The sequence below is a fragment of the Castor canadensis genome, chromosome X (assembly GCF_047511655.1).
Source record: "Castor canadensis chromosome X, mCasCan1.hap1v2, whole genome shotgun sequence".
Taxonomy (NCBI): Eukaryota; Metazoa; Chordata; class Mammalia; order Rodentia; family Castoridae; genus Castor; species Castor canadensis.
The window spans coordinates 92898709-92914842 of NC_133405.1; the positions used below are offsets into that span (position 1 = coordinate 92898709).

Sequence of the window (16134 nt, forward strand, 5' to 3'; positions counted from 1 at the left end):
ACAGTGGCTCAAACCTGTAATAACAGCTATGAAAAATTAGCGAGACCCCCATCTCAATCAGTAAGCCGCGCATGTTGGCACGTGCCTGTAGTCCCAGATAGATAAGAGGCTATAGGTAGGAGGATCGCCGTCTGAAACTGCCCCAGGCAAAAATGGGAGACCCTACCTGAAAAAAAGGGCCAGGGATATAGCTCAAGTGATAGAGCACCTACCCTCCTAGCAAGCATGAGGCCTTGAGTTAAAAAATACTAGTACTGGAGATGTGGCTTATATAATAGAGCACCCACTTTGCAAGCATGAGGCCCTGAATTCAAACTCTAATCCCACCAAAAAAAAAAAAATGAAAGAGCTGGTGGGCTGGTGGAATGGCTCAAGTGGTATACATGCTGCCTGGCAAGCGTGAGGCCTTGAGTTCAAACTTCAGTACTGCTAAAAACAAAAACAAAAACCACCAAAAGAAAAAAGAAAATGAAACAAAATTACCAGTATCACCAAAAATAACTATGGTATAGAGGTAGGTAAGTAAGTAAGAAGTAAGAAAATGTAACAGAGGCTGGGGTAATACCACTCTAGAAAGCAACTAAAAGGTACACACACAAAGTAGGCATGTTTTATATATGATAGGAACATTTGTTTATTGATTTCACTATTCATATCATACCGTAAAAGACTACCTGATTTAAATTCCTAAGCCAGGAAGTACCCAATCAATGTACTTTGCATATGTGTTCTTCAATATTCATTTTTATTAATAAAATGAATAAAACCAGAGTTCAGTCATTAGTGAACTTTTTTGTTCTTCCCCCAAGATGATGCCTATATTCAGATACTTTCAATGATTATCCCAGTGCAAATGTTTCTATCTCTTATCTCAAACTTCAATTTCTCTCTTCAATTCAATTTCACACCCAACCCCAAGTGTACTTTTCTACCTGAATGTTAATATACTTAGTCAAACCTGTCATAGTACTGTCATGACAGTTTTCCTTTATGTCACATTCCTATTAAAGATACCATGTTTTCTCCAAACCACCTAGACTCACATCCTTTGGATTGCCTCACAAACACGCACATCCAGCCCATCACCAAGGCAGGACGATTTACCTCATGCAATATCTCTTGTCTATAAATCATCTCATACATGGTGTACTATGACTGCAACTATCTAAATGAAATTGCTCGCTTACTCTAGTCAATATATTCTTTAAAATGTCACTAGAGTAGTATCAGTTAAATGCTGTTTTCTGCATTTCACTACTTTGTTAAAACAAAAAGTATCAGTAATTCCTTAATGCTAACAATTGGTTCTCAACTTGTTTTGGTGGTAAAGTCCTTGGAAATCATGGTTGTCTTCATAGAACAACTTATTGTCCTTAAATAAACACCTCACTAAGCTTAAATATGTAATTCTGTGCTCGATTAGATACATTATCTTACACTAAACAGAAGAACAGATTAGCTGTGGCAACTGTCAAAAGGGTTTTTTTGTTTTTTGAGACAGGGTTTTGCTATGTAGCCCAGACTAGCCTCAAACTTGTGACCCTCATGCCTTAGCCTCCTGAGTGCTGGGACCAAAAGTTTCATTTGAAAAAAGTTTGGAAGAAAAACTTTTTGGTGTAAACCCTCCATTTTATCCAACTATTATATTATTGTCTTTCTCCCAAATAAACCTTGCATTTTACCATTTGCATGCATATATAGCATGAAATTCTCCCTATTGACGATACTATTCTCATTCCACTTAATTTATCCTTCAAGATCAACTCAAATCCTACCTCCTGCATGAAGCACTCTCAGTCTACTAATACCCTTGATGATCTTCAATTCACTCCTCCCAACCCATGGCAAACACAATTTATGGTATTGGGAAGTATAAAGGTTAATCTTGATTATAAATTTGGCTGTACTGAGAGATGCCTAGGGAATTAGGGAAGCATACTTTTGGGTGTGTCTGGGAGTGCTTTTCCAGAAAGGAGTGATATGTGGGAGAACAAATTAGGGGGAAAGACTCACCTTCAATGTGGGAGGCACCATCCAATAGGCTGGGGGCCTAGGTGGAATAAAAGTGGAAAAGAGGAAGCCAGCCAGCATGTGCAAGCTCCATTCTTCCTAGGCAAATGCATCTACTGGACATCACCTATGGACATCAGACTCTAGTTTTTCTGGCATTTCAGTGTTGACTCAAAGCAGTGACTCTCCAGGGAGTTTCCAGGCCTTTGGCCTTGGACTGGGACTGCATCATTGGTCCCCCTTGCTCTTAGGCTTCCAGCTTCTTGGACTGACCAGCTACTGCCTCTTCAGCATGCAGATTATCATTGTTGGACTGCCCAGCAACCAATCCAATAAATCCCCTTTTATAATGGTATTTATTTTATTGGTTCTGTTCTCTAGAGAACCCTGACTAATACAGGAAGCAATACAGTATAACAGTATGGGTATGGAGTTACACCAATTTGGATTCCCCCATTATTAACTGAGATCTTAGGGACATTACTTTACCTTATTAACCTCAATTTCTTTACCTTTAAGATACAAACACTGAAATCTATCCACCTTACAGAGTTCTTTTAAGGATTAAGAGAAAACATGTAATATTATTATCTTTCAATATCCCTCAAACTACCCACATTTCTAGAGTTCAAAAGAAGAGGTATCACAGGTGTCTGCATATAGTGGTATTCATGAATCAGGTTTATTACACAGAAAGGATATAATAGCATCACGAAATCTAGAGAAATTTATGCACAGACATCCTTATGCTTTCTCCCTATTGTTAAGGAGCAACATGAACATGCTCCTTTCTCTAGCAACAACAACAACAACAACAAATGCAGCAAAACAGATGTGTGATTTTCTGTTCATGGAAACCCAAGGTTTTCATTTGGGGGCTAGTCATGCAAAAATACATGCACATACAAAAATTCCAGAGTCTCTGAAGAAAAACATGTGTTCAGCATAAATCACATTATTTATAACAATAAACTAGGCAAAGTAAAACTGCTTACCAGTTAGGAACAGAGGGAAACCAAATTTCCACAAACCAGCCAAACCTTGCAAGTAGGCCTTTCTAAAGATATAGCAATTTGATGCCTGTTATGTAAACTCTATTCTGCAGTTTAGCACAGTGCTCATATTATAAGTTAACCACACATATAAATTGTGGATAGCATTGTATTGCAGTACAATGCATCAACTCATGCTTCTCATGGAGCAGGTATAGTTGTGGGTAGAGAAGGACAACTGTGGACTTGTGTATAAATATGTTAAGGCAGTACTTCTGGGAATGTGTCCTGTAAAAAATAGGTTGTCTGGCAAAATTGTTTTTGGAGAAATGTATATAATTTTTTAAAAAGTAATAGCTGAAAACTTGCCAAATTTGGAAAAGGACATAAACCTACAATTTAAGGAATTCAATGAACTCCAAATAGGAATAAATAGTCAAAAATGCCCAGGCACATAATAATTACTGAAACTGAAGGGAAAAACTAATAAAAAATCAAAGAGAAGGAAAAAATTCTGAAAGCGATCAGTGAAAATAATGCATTTTATGCAAGGAAAAAAAAGATTCGAATAACTGTGGATCTTTTTTTCTTTTTTTTTTTTTTGGTGGTACTAGGGGTTAAACTCAGGGCTTCATGTAGCTAGGCAGGTACTCTTACTATTTGAGCCATGCCTCCAACCCTTTTTGCTTTTGTTATTTTTGAGATAAGGTTTCACATTTGTGCCCAGGTCAGCTTGGACCATCAACCCCCTATTTATGTTTCCTGTGTAGCTGGGATGACAGGCATGCACTGTCACACCCAGATTTTTATTGGTTGAGATGGGGTCTTGCAAACTATTTGTCCAGGTTGGCCTTGAACTGATTGTCTAGATCTCCATCACCTGAGGAGCTAGGATTACAGGAGTGAGCCACTGCACCCAGCTAAATTACTGTAAAGATTTTTTGGTGGGACTGGGGTTTGAACTGAAGAGCTTTGTGCTTAAAAAACAGTGCTCTACCACTTGAGCTAAACCTCCAGTCCTACTGTGGATTCTTGAATCACAAACCATGGAAGCCAGAAAAAAGTGACATAATATTTTATAATAATCAAAAATTCTATATAGAGCAAAACTACTCTTTAGGCCAGGCACAGTGGAAGAGCACTTGCCTAGCTCACATAAGGCCTTAGATTCCATTCCCATCACCAATAACAAAAACTCACTTCAAATACAATAATAGCAGTCAGTCAAAACTAAAGGGATAGGGGTCAGACATGGTGGTAAATGTCTGTCATCCCAGCTACACAGGAGGCACAAGTAGGATTGTAGTCTGAGTCTGGCCCTGGGCAAGAAGCATGAGACCTTGTATGCAAAATAACTAAAGCAAAAACAATAATTAAAAAGCCTGAGGCATGACACAAGTGGTAAAAAGTCTGCATGAAGCCCTGTGTTCAAACTTCAGAATCATCAAACAAAGAATAAATAAAGTGATGAAAAAGATATACCATGAAAACACTAAACCAAATGAAAGATAGCCTGAGTATGTTAGACAAAGTAGACACCAAAACACACAAAAATATCAGGAATAAACAGGGTATTACATAATGATAAAAGGGGTAATGCACCAAAAAGACAAAGTAATGTTACCTGTGTATGCAACTGACAAAAGAACTTCACAATACATGAGACAAAACCTGACAAAATATAAGTGAGCAAGGATATTGAACTGAACAATGTCATCAAACATCTAGATCTAACTGACATATCTATAGAACAATGTACACAGCAATAATAGGATATATGTTACTTTCAAATACACAAGGAATATTCACCTAGACCATATATCCTGCACCATAAAACCAACCACAGGAAATTCAGAATATTGATACTTGAAGATATGTCCTTTAACCATAATGAAATTAAAATACAAATTAAGCCAGGTGCTGAGATAGACAAGCCAGGTGCTGGTGGCTCATGCCTATAATTCTAGCTACTCAGGAGCCAGAGATCAGGAGGATCCCACAAAACAAGGGCTGGTGGAGTGGCTCAAGTGGTAGAGTGCTTGCCTAGCAAGCATGAGGCCCTGAGTTCAAACTCCTGCACCACAAAAAAATTAATAAAAGATAATGAGAAAAATATCAAAAACACTTGGAACTTAAACAACACACTACCAAATAATCCACTAATCAAAGAAAAAGTGTCAAGGAAGTTTAAAAAAATACATTTGGAACTTTAAAAAACAAAAACACAACAAAACTTAGCCTAGGAAGGATGTAAGGGAGACAGGGATAAAAAGAAGATGGCTAATGGGTATAGGATACAGTTTGATATGAGGAATAACTTCTGTCCTATAGCAAACCCCAGTACCACAAAAAAAAGGTTGAAAGAAAAAGACTATCAAATAAGAAGCCAACTAAACACTCTTTCAAATAGGAAGGAGACCCACACACAACATCCTTGAAGGAGATGACCTACAGACATCATGTAGGTGGAGATTATTATGTTTTAGGAAAATGATTACCAATGTTCTACAGGTGAATTTTAATCTATGGAAAATGAAAGAAGAGTGTCTTGTAGTAATAAATAGTAGAATTAAGGGCTCCAAATAGTATACAATCTTTTTAGAACCAACTGTTCAGTTCTAAGAGCTCAAAGAGTCGGTACACCAGGAGAGAAGTCAATACAATTGAGATTTGGAAATAATTAGTTACAATGGCAAAACTGTATATATCCATATTTACTTGACTTTTATTTCTAGTGTAATCGAGGAAACAGCTATATATGCCCTCTAGCTTCACTTGCTTTTAGTTGACTTTAAAAATCACTGATTTAGGATGTCATGCAGATAACCAATACATTCATTAGTCCCCCACTAATTTTGCTGTAGACAATACCTCTGAGGTGTGAGATAGGAAGATTAACAGTTGCCTAGGTTACTTTTCAGGGACTTGAAAACCACTTTTGCTGAAAGCAGTGACTCTTCACTTGGGTGTGCAAAAGTGTCCGATGGTTGACTAAAACAAGGTCAAAAGCTTGGCATCTTAGCTTTCATATAGTATCTGTCTCTTCTGCTACTTTAACATTTGGGTCAGATTTCTGCTCAAGTCAAAATGCAGGCATGTTAGTCACTTGAGGAATGTTTCCTGTAAACATGCCTAATATCTATCCTCCTCTTTCAAAGCGGAAGACACCAAGATAATAATAACTAAGTTATTTTCAAGATATAAAGAGACATCCTGATGTTGTGATTGCGTGTACAAAACACCAAGTTTCACAACATTCCATTCCTGACCATTGGAGAGGTGCCTAAAAGTCTCTAGCCATCAATCCGCTCCTAACCTGATCCCCACTTCCTTCCTCCTTGACTAAGGATAAGAAGAGCTTAAAACTGAGTTAGGACATTTTTTTTTCTTCCTGGGTACTTTCTTGTTAACTTGTTCTCAATTCATTGTGCCCCTTTCAAGTGGTGAGTAAGTGGACTTAACAATGTAAAATATCAAAAACTGTTTTTTGCAGTACTAGGGCTATTCCACCAGCTCTTTTGTGTGATGTTTTTTTTTCGAGATAGGGTCTCACAAACTATTTGTCCAGGCTGGCTTTGAACCATGAACCTCCTGATCTCTGCCTCCTGAATAGCTAGGATTATAGGCATGAACCACCGGCATCTGGCACAAAAAGAAAATTTTTTGGTGGCACTGGGATTTGAACTCAGGGCTTGCTTGGCAGGAGGTCTACTACTTGAGCCACTCCACCAGCCCCAAAACAAAAGTTTTTATGTGAAAAAGTCTTGGAAAAATGAAGATGGCTAATTCTTGGGAACATGCAAAAGGAAATGTATTTTTCAATACTAATTCTGATAACTAGTTTAATGACTAGAATAGCATATAAAGAATATCCAAAAATTTGAATTTCCATTTAACCAACCAGTTTGAGAATAAGGCCTTCTTCAATATGTCATGATTTTGACTTCTGCTTTTTATTAAGAATCAAATGTAGCCTTTATTATTTTACATTATTTCCTGGTGTCCTGGAAAATTTGAGTCAAAATGGTTGGCTCTTTTTTACAAAACTGATTATGCCTTTTCATATTTTGGGGGCCTTATAGCATAGTAAAAATTTTGTTAATAGATAATTATGCAAAATACTTTTCCTTTCAATTTTATACTTTTTTTGTTTGTTTGTTTGCTTGTTTGTGGAACTAGGGTTTGAACTCAGGGCCTACACCTTGAGCCACTCCACCAGCCTTTTCTTGTGAAGGTTTTCTTTGAGATAGGGTCTCTAGAACTATTTCCCCGGCTGGCTTCAAACCGTGATCCTCTTGATCTTTGCCTCCTAAGTAGCTAGGATTATAGGCATGAGATACTAGCGCCTGGTAATTTTATAATTCTGATTAGCTTTTTCATTAACTTTATGGCAGAAAGGGATGCATCTATGTTCGTTGACAGAGGAATTTTAAATAGCTAGTTATTTTTGAGTTCTGATTAAAATAGGGTTCTACCTGTTTTAAATAATTAAGGGAATTTAACTCTGGGCCAGAAGAAGGTGTTTCTTTGAACTGGATGTTGTCATAGTGATGACTTGAATTGGAAATTACTAAAATTTCTTTCTGATTCCCTAGTCATCAAACAAAACAAAACACAAACATCTTTTTCATATTTTGGGGACAGGAGAAGAGCTACTATAAAGCTGAATTACACTTGGCCCTTTTAACAGGCTTTGACAGAATTCAAGGTAGCTTTCTATATCCTTGTTTGTAAAAGAATTTGATAAATTAAAAAAATAAAGAAAAATTTCTCAGGAAAAAACTTAAAATTAATTGCTACTTGACCTGCCTTACAAGAAATTACCAGAGAAAGTTCTTTAGGATGATATAAAAAGATGCAAGATGATAAAAGTCCACATGATGAAATAAAGCACAATGTGAAAGAGAACTCTATGAGTAACATAATACTTAGTATAAGTGTACTTTTTGTTTATAACTTTTTTCTTCTCCCATCTGATTTAAAAAATGACTGCATAAGGCATTAATTAAAAAACTGTCAATGGCTAATAACATGTACAAATGTAATATATATAACAATAACAGTATAAAGAAAGTTGGAGACAACTATAATTCACGTTCAGTGATTGACAGAACAAGTCAAAGCTCTGTGAAAGTCAAAGTTTTGGTGAAGAAAATAGAAGCCATTTTGGTGGGCTAGGGGTGTAGCTCAGTAGTAAAGCACTTGCCTAGCATGTGCAAGGCACATGGTTTCAATCCCCAGCATCACCAAAACAAAACAAATTGTTGGGTGCAATACACTGTAGTCCCAGATACTCAAGAGCCTAAGGCAGGAGAATCACTTGAGCCCAGGAATATAAGGCCAGTCTGGTCAACATAATAAGACTTCATCTCAAAATAAACAAACAAACAAACAAACAGACAAACAAGCTTTTGGGGGTACCAAACAGAATAAAATGAAGTATTAATGGAATAGCAACAGACTGAAGGTCCTAGTACTTTTGCTATTAAATCCCCAAAGCATCTTTCAATCCTAGTACACTCCAGTTCTGTCTTTATAAGGATCATCCAAAGTACAGTTACCTTTCTTTTTTTAAAGCAAGGGTCTCACTATATAACCCAGGCTGGCCTCTAACTCACCACCTACCTGCCTCAGCATCCCCAGTGCTGGGAATACAAGTGTGCACCAACATACCCAAGTAGTTCCTATTCGTAAGTTCTGTATTAGTTGTTTATTACTGCTATCACCAATTACCAAAAACTTACTTCAAAAACACAATCTTACTGTCTTACAGTTTTGTAGGTTAAAAGTCCAAACTGGGTCCACTGGCATAAAATCAAGGTATGGCAGGACTGCACTCCTGGAGAGCCTAGGATAGATTTTTTTTTCTAGCCTTTCTAGCTTCTAGAGACTGCCAGTATCCCTTGGCTTGTGGCCCTCTTTCATCTTTAAAGACAGCAGTGTTATAGTTCTTTGACAGTGTTCCCCTCATCGAATCTTTTCTCTGACCCTCTCTTTCTCTTTCTTCCACTTTTTTTTTCATTATGCTGGGGATGAAACACAGGTCTCGCATACAAAAAGAAAGCACTTACCACTAAGCCCTCCCTTTTCTACTTTTAAGGATCCTTGTTATTACGTTGGATTCAAGATTATCTCTCTTTTTTGTGGTACTGGGGCTTGAACTCAGGGCCTACACCTTAAGCCACTCCACCAGCCTTTTTTTGTGAAGGGTTTTTACGAGATAGAGTCTCACAAACTATTTGCCTAGGCTGGCTTCAAACCCCGATCCTCCTGATCTCTGCCTCCTGAGTAGCTAGGATTACAGGCGTAAGCCACTGGTGCATGGCTTATCTCTCTATCTTAAATTCAGATGATGAGAAACTTAAATTCCACCTGGAATCTTAATTCTACTTGGCTATCTTGCAGAATATAATCATAGGTCCCAGAAATTTTCACATGGACATCATTCTGCCTACCACAAGTAGGCACAATTGAGATTTCACATAGGCCCTTATAGTGTATCTTCAACCCAACCTGACTATGCACATATAACTGAAGAAGCCTGATCAATTAATACCTTCTTTATTAGCTAAGCAGATATTGACACTTCTCTTTTACTAAAGAAGTGCATTTTACTAATACTCTTATGAAGATCCACAGCATAAGAATATTTTAAAGGTTAACTTTTATATTGACAAATTTCCCAATAAACTATAAATGCAAGACCAGCAGTTCTCACTGACTGCTAACATTTCAAAACTAATCTGTGGGGCTGCCACAGTGGCTCAAGTGGTAGAGTGTCTACCTAGCAAGAATGAGGCCATGAGTTCAAACCCCAGTGCCGCCAAAAAAATAGATCTATTTCTAAACTATTCTGTGGAATGATATTGGGCTTCCAGCTCTTTGTTTTCCAAATGAAAACATAAAACAAACTCAGCTGTTCTCCAAAATCTATCAATTATCTTCATCGTTATTTCATAAAAGACCACTTACATCAACAAGATAGAAAAACATTTTAGAATAAGGTGCACTTCTTTTTATTTATTTATTTTTTGTTTGGCAGTACTAGGCTTTGAACTTAGCCACTTAAGCCACTCTGTCAGTCCTTTTTGTATTAGGTATTTTTGAGACAGGGTCTTGATTTTGTTGCCAGGCTGGTCTCACACTGTGATCCTCTTGATTTCTGCCTACTGAGTAGCTAGGCATGAGCTACTGGTGCCCAGCAAGATGCACATCTTTAAATGATTTTAACCTAATAAAACCCAAACTATATTATCATTGTACTTCAATTTTGCCAATTTTTGACAAGCATTTTTTAGACAGGGTCTTTGTATGTAGCCTAAGCTGGCCTTGAACTCCTGATCCTCCTGCCTCCACCTCCCCAGTGATGGGATTATAGATGTATATCACCATGCCTGGCTCTGACCAGTTTTTTTTAATTACTTTTATGATTGATTTACCTTTTGCAACTATGCTGCTGTCTGTATGTGTCAAGGACTGGGGACGGCTGCGAAGTTTACTTTTGAAAGACCTTGGTCGACGTGGTGACGCAGGTGGCAAAGGAATTTCCGAAGATTGAGTTTTGCTATCTTTAATAGACCGAAGGCGTTCATAGAGCTCCTGCAGCTCTTTATTCTGCTGGGTTTGAAGATTTACCACCTCCTGAATGTGTCTGAATGAAAATTATACAGAAAACATTTTAATGATTATGGCAACATAAACATGAACACAGCAATTCTGTGCCAGTACAAGTTAAGTTAAGGAATGGAGATTAAGAATGGAGAAATAGCTGGCAGTGACTCAAGTGTTACAATTCCTGCCTAGCAAGTATGAGGCCCTGAGTTCAAACCCTAGTACCACGCCCCAAAAAAAGAGAAATACAGCATTTTCATAATTTTAGGTAGAAAACACCTTCCTACACATAATATTAAACTAATCAGTCATAAAGAAAAAGATGAGTGAATTGATAAGAACAAATGTCTAACCTTTTAATACTGTGACAATAAAACAAAATTTTAAGTAAAATAACTTAATATTATTAACATTTTCTTTATTATAAGTTGCAATATGAACAGGAAGAAAACATCTGCAATATATAATCATGAGATAATTTTCAGAATGTTTAAAAAGCTCCTAAAATTCAAAAAGAAAATAAGAAACAATGTCAAAAAAGGGCAAAGAAGGTGAAAAGGTTATTCCAAAGAAGAGGAAATATCAATAGCAATAAATATAAGATGCTATACAACTTCACTAGTAATCAGAAGAACAAAATTTTAAAAAATTGGGGGAGAGTCTTGATATGTTGTCCAGGCCGGCCTTGAATTCACAATCCTCTTGAAGACTCAGTTCCCAAGTGGCTGAGATTACAGTACAGGCGTGTACCACCACACCCAGTTTTAATTCATTTGATTAGCACAAAAATAAAAGATTGGTCATATCCACTGTAGTACTGTTAAGATGTGGGAAAACAACATCTTTATATATTTTTGTTTGGAGTACAAAATGGTATAACTACACTCTAACACAATTTTTTTGGTAGGACTAGGGTTTGAACTCAGGGCTTCGAACTAGCAAAGCAGGTACTCTACCACATAAGCCATGCCTCTAGTCCATTTTGCACTGGTTATTTTGGAAATAAGAGTCTTGTGAACTATTTGTCAGGGCTAGCCTCAAATGGCGATCCTCCTGATCTCAGCCTGCCAAGAAGCAAGGATTACAGGTGAGCCACAGGCACCTAGCTTTAGAACTGTTTATATAAGCAAAACATGGGGAAAACTGAAATTTTTATTGAGGAGGAATTAAATACACTTGGTACACCCATACATTGGAATAACACGCAGTTTTAAAAATGGTAGATTATGCAGATACGAATATCTATAGGTAACAATGTTAAGTTAAAAAAATTACAGAATAATATGTGTATTATGGTCCTGTTTTTGTAAAAAGACAAAAAGAATATATTTGTAAATGCACAGAAAGTGGACCAGCAAGATATATACCAAACAGTTCATAGTAGTTGTCTCTGAGAAGTGAGACATTGTCTTATTTGCATTTTCACTGTGTTATTTGAATATTTTCCCTTATGTCAATCACTTTTAGTATAAAAAACCTCACACATACAGTTTATTCAACATAGCTTAGGTCCAAAAACTTGGCTCACCATTTTGGGCCTATAGGACTCTAGGCCTTGGAAACACTATTCGGAGGTCTAAAAATGTTATAAAGAAGCCATAATGTCAAAAGAACATTGAAGACAGAACAGAATATTTTTAAAGATCCCTTAAAGGTCTTTTTAAAAATCCTTTTAATCATGTTACTCGGGTTTTGAACTCAGGGCCTTGTGCTTGGTAGACAGGCACTCTACCACTGAAGTTGTATCTCTAGCCCTCTTTTGCTTTTAGTTATTTTTCAAGTAGACTCTCTTGTTTTTGCCCAGGCTAGCTTCCAAACAGAATCCTGAGTTCTACCTCCTGAGAGCTGGGATTGCAGGTTTGAGCCAGTATGCCCAGTCCAGATCTTGGTCTTAGTTTCTGTAAGGTTATAAGAATCTATTTCATTAAAATCAAGTATTCATAAACATTACAACCAGCTTTAACACCCAACAATCTTTTAACAATGGTTTAAAGGATTTACTAAATCCTTGGGAGGCTAAGGCAGGACAATCATGAGTTCAAGGCCAGCCTCGACCAGATGGCAACACCCAGTCTCAGAAGAAAAAAAATAGAATTCATTAAAAACAAAATGGAAGCTGGGTAAGATATAGCTCAGTGGCAGAGTACCTGCCTAGTATGTATGATATCCTGTGTTCAACCCCTGCATACACACACACACACACACACACACACACACAGAAATGGAGTACTAACATCACATTTTAAACCACTTTAATAATAATTATTTTATTATAAAAGTGTTATTGTACATATACTGCATAGTACTTTATAGTAAAGTTGATGTACACATAATGTAACCTCAACATACATATATGTGTGTGTGTATAGAACATCAACCTTCTACTGATGAATGCTTAAAGCAAACATTTGCAAATTTCTTCCAGACTCTAGTCAAAAGAACACATAAATAAATTAAAGAGAAAATGTATTATAATCTCTCACTGGAATGCCATGTTTGGGGTTTGGGTTTCTTTCATTTTCTCCTTTGAGGAAGGCCTTTAAAAGTGTGTGAAATTTCCAAGGACTTTTAACCTGCCTTAGTTTTTGAAGCACCAAAACAGCATCCAAGTGGAATGTTAACCAAGTATGTAAGAATCTCACTAAAATCTAGCTTTTTCTATACTTGTATATTTATCTCCTTTCTGATTCTGCTTGCTTTGAAGATAGAAATTCTCAAGGTACATGCAAAAATTGCTAGTTTTCAACATTTTTTTTTTGCGGCATTGGAGTTTGAACTCAGGGCCTCACGCTTGCTAGTCAGGTGCTCTACCACTTGAATCACTCTGCCAGCCCTGTTTTCAACTTTTTAAAGTAATGGCATGGGGTCATCAACAGGAGGCTAGTAATTAACTTATAAGACTGTGTGTATAATAGAATACTATAAAACTACAAAAAATGGAATAATGTACATGTAGATCCAAGAAATACTGGAATGGTAAAAAAAAAAGCAAGATAAAAGAACAGTTTGTAGTATAATTTACTATTTGTGGGGGATAAAGAATAAAATATGCATACGTTTGTGCATACACAGACTTACACTGGAATATACTAGAAACAGATAATATTTGTCTCTTCTAAAAAGAAAATCTGGTGCTTGCTTCAGTAGCACATATACTAAAATTGGAAGATTTTAGTATATGTGCTACAGAGAAGATTAGCATGGCCCCTGTATAAGGATGACATGCAAATGTATGAGGCCTTCCATATTAAAGAAAAAAAAAAGAAAGAAAAGAAAAAAAACTGGGTGGCACAGTGCTAGGAGCAAGACTCAACTGGTTACCCTTTGTTACTTTTTTGAATTTTTTTTTTTTTCATTTTTCTTTTATTATTCATATGTGCATACAAGGCTTGGTTTACTTTTTTGAATTTTGAGCCATATGAATAGAATTAGAAAGGATTCACAACTTAATACTAATTTCTTAAAAGTATGAGCTAATTTATAAAATTAAATACAACAGTACTCTGAATAACAAAATATTACCACAGTATCATTAGTGAAAATTGATGACTTCATTGACCAAATAGCACTTGATTTTAGAAGGATCTTATCTTTTGCTAAAGAAAATGAACCACTATCTGCGACTATATAAACTGCTTACTTGCGAACTTGTATAATGAAAGCAGTTGTACAATCTTTTTTCTCTTTTGTAAATTAGGATATTTTATTTATACAAAGGGGTTTCATTGTGGTACAGCTACCTATATATACAATATACCATGAGGAAACCTACCCTTTCAATAGTTGTAAAATTTTAATTCAAAGGTCCTGAAGGACAAGAATTTTAAAAGTCAGCAAAAAGAATAATTAAAATCATACTGGTAGATAATCAATTGTAATTAGTCTTCAAACTGAAAATATTTTATATACAAGAATTTAAATTCTTGTATATAAATGTTCATAATTGTATATAAATTGTTCATAAATGTCTTACATTAGCATTCTTTGTGTTTTCCATCATAAAAAGGTTTTAATCATTAAAAAGTCACCAATCTTAAATTAGCTACCAAGCAAATATTAAGTTCTATAAAATCCAGAACAACTAGATTTATGACAGAAGAGTCCTTACTTTTCTCGTAATCTTTGAAGCTCCACTTTCAAGTCCTCATCCTCGATTTCTGACTCATCATCACTGCTCATTGGAGAAGATGGAGAATAGAAGAGTGAACTCTGTGTTTGAGCATAAGCTTGTTCTTCATGGAGTGGTAAACATTGATCACTCTCTGAACCAGTTTTTGCCACTGTCTTTTCATTACGACAAAGAGTGGCTGAAAATTCACTATTAGAATGAGGCTGTTTCCTGGCAGTCAGGACCTCTCTTTCTATATGCAACAGTTCAGATCCAGATTGCATTCTATTTCCCATAGCTGAAGTTTCTCCCAATTCCTTTTCCGAGATCACTGAAGATACACTGGTCTCACAAGCTCTGCTGAAAGATAAGAAGTTGTCACCTTGTTCGGGAATTTCTTTATCTTCTTTAAAAGTTTCATGAAGAGTTTGTGACTTCTGAGAAGAAACTGAAGTTTGAGGACTGTGCCCAGCAGGTTCCACCTCTACCAACTGAGACTTCGCAGTTTCAGTAAAGACTAGAGCATCTTCACTAGATTGGTTTGTCATTTCCTTTAATGCTGGTCTCTGTTCTATTCCAAAAGATGTCACTTTCACTGACTGTTGCTGAGGAACTGTAATCACCTGAGATATAATATAAAAGGGTAAAACGTGTATGGCTCCACCTAACTGAGAGTAAACCTCATGAAGAAATTCAACATCAATACACAGCATAGACAAGTGGATGGCCTGCTGTGATACTACCACCAAAACTTATACTCCCTGTATTCAGTCTTTCAATTGGTCCCTCTGAATAAAGAGTTGGCTTCATATTATTAAAATAAAATCCCATAATTAAAGTTTCTGAGATTCTAAAGGACATGAAATTAAGTTGATAAAAAAGATGACCAAATGCCCACCAAAAAAATTATGATTCATTTCTGTGGTCTCTTGAAGCTACTGAAATCCCCATATTCTTTAGACTCACCTTTACTGATGGCTTCAAAGGCTGAGGGGATGTGTGCAAGGTGAACAAATTAAATATGAAAAGATCCACACTTAAAGCATCATCTACAGACCAACCTTCAAATGACATCACTTTCTTTTACAGTGCTGGAAAAGGAACCCAGTATCTAATGGATGAGCTAAATCCCCAGCCCTATTATTTCTTTAAGGCCCTTGTAGATAAGGATTCAACCAAAGACACAAACCTGGAACCGACCCCGCTGAAATGATCCACTCATCGCTTTACATCTACTCAAAGCCCTAGTATCAGCTGTGGCCTCCCGTGTCAGAGGAATGGGATCAGGAGCAATTGCTGATCTTATATCTTCTGTTTCCACTGTAAGTTTTGTCAAATTGTAAGCAGAAAAGAGAAAATTGGTTTTTAAGACTAAATTTGTTTACGTTACCAAAAATGAAGTAGAAAAAGCTT

General features: G+C 36.5%; 1 protein-coding gene and 1 pseudogene across 12 annotated transcripts in view; one reads left to right on the top strand and one right to left on the bottom strand.

The window, feature by feature from the left end:
- The window catches only part of Wnk3 (WNK lysine deficient protein kinase 3), a 153856-nt gene that overhangs the window by 18718 nt on the left and 119004 nt on the right, over window positions 1-16134 (bottom strand). For all 12 annotated transcript variants that reach the window (XM_074064107.1, XM_074064106.1, XM_074064102.1 and 9 more), the window contains 3 exons: window positions 15911-16041; window positions 14722-15344; window positions 10442-10653 (listed from right to left, as the gene is read on the bottom strand). In XM_074064107.1, coding sequence (XP_073920208.1) covers window positions 10442-10653; window positions 14722-15344; window positions 15911-16041 — 966 coding nt within the window. The remainder of the gene's footprint in view (window positions 1-10441; window positions 10654-14721; window positions 15345-15910; window positions 16042-16134) is intronic.
- Window positions 13745-13865, top strand: LOC141420083 (U6 spliceosomal RNA; annotated as a pseudogene).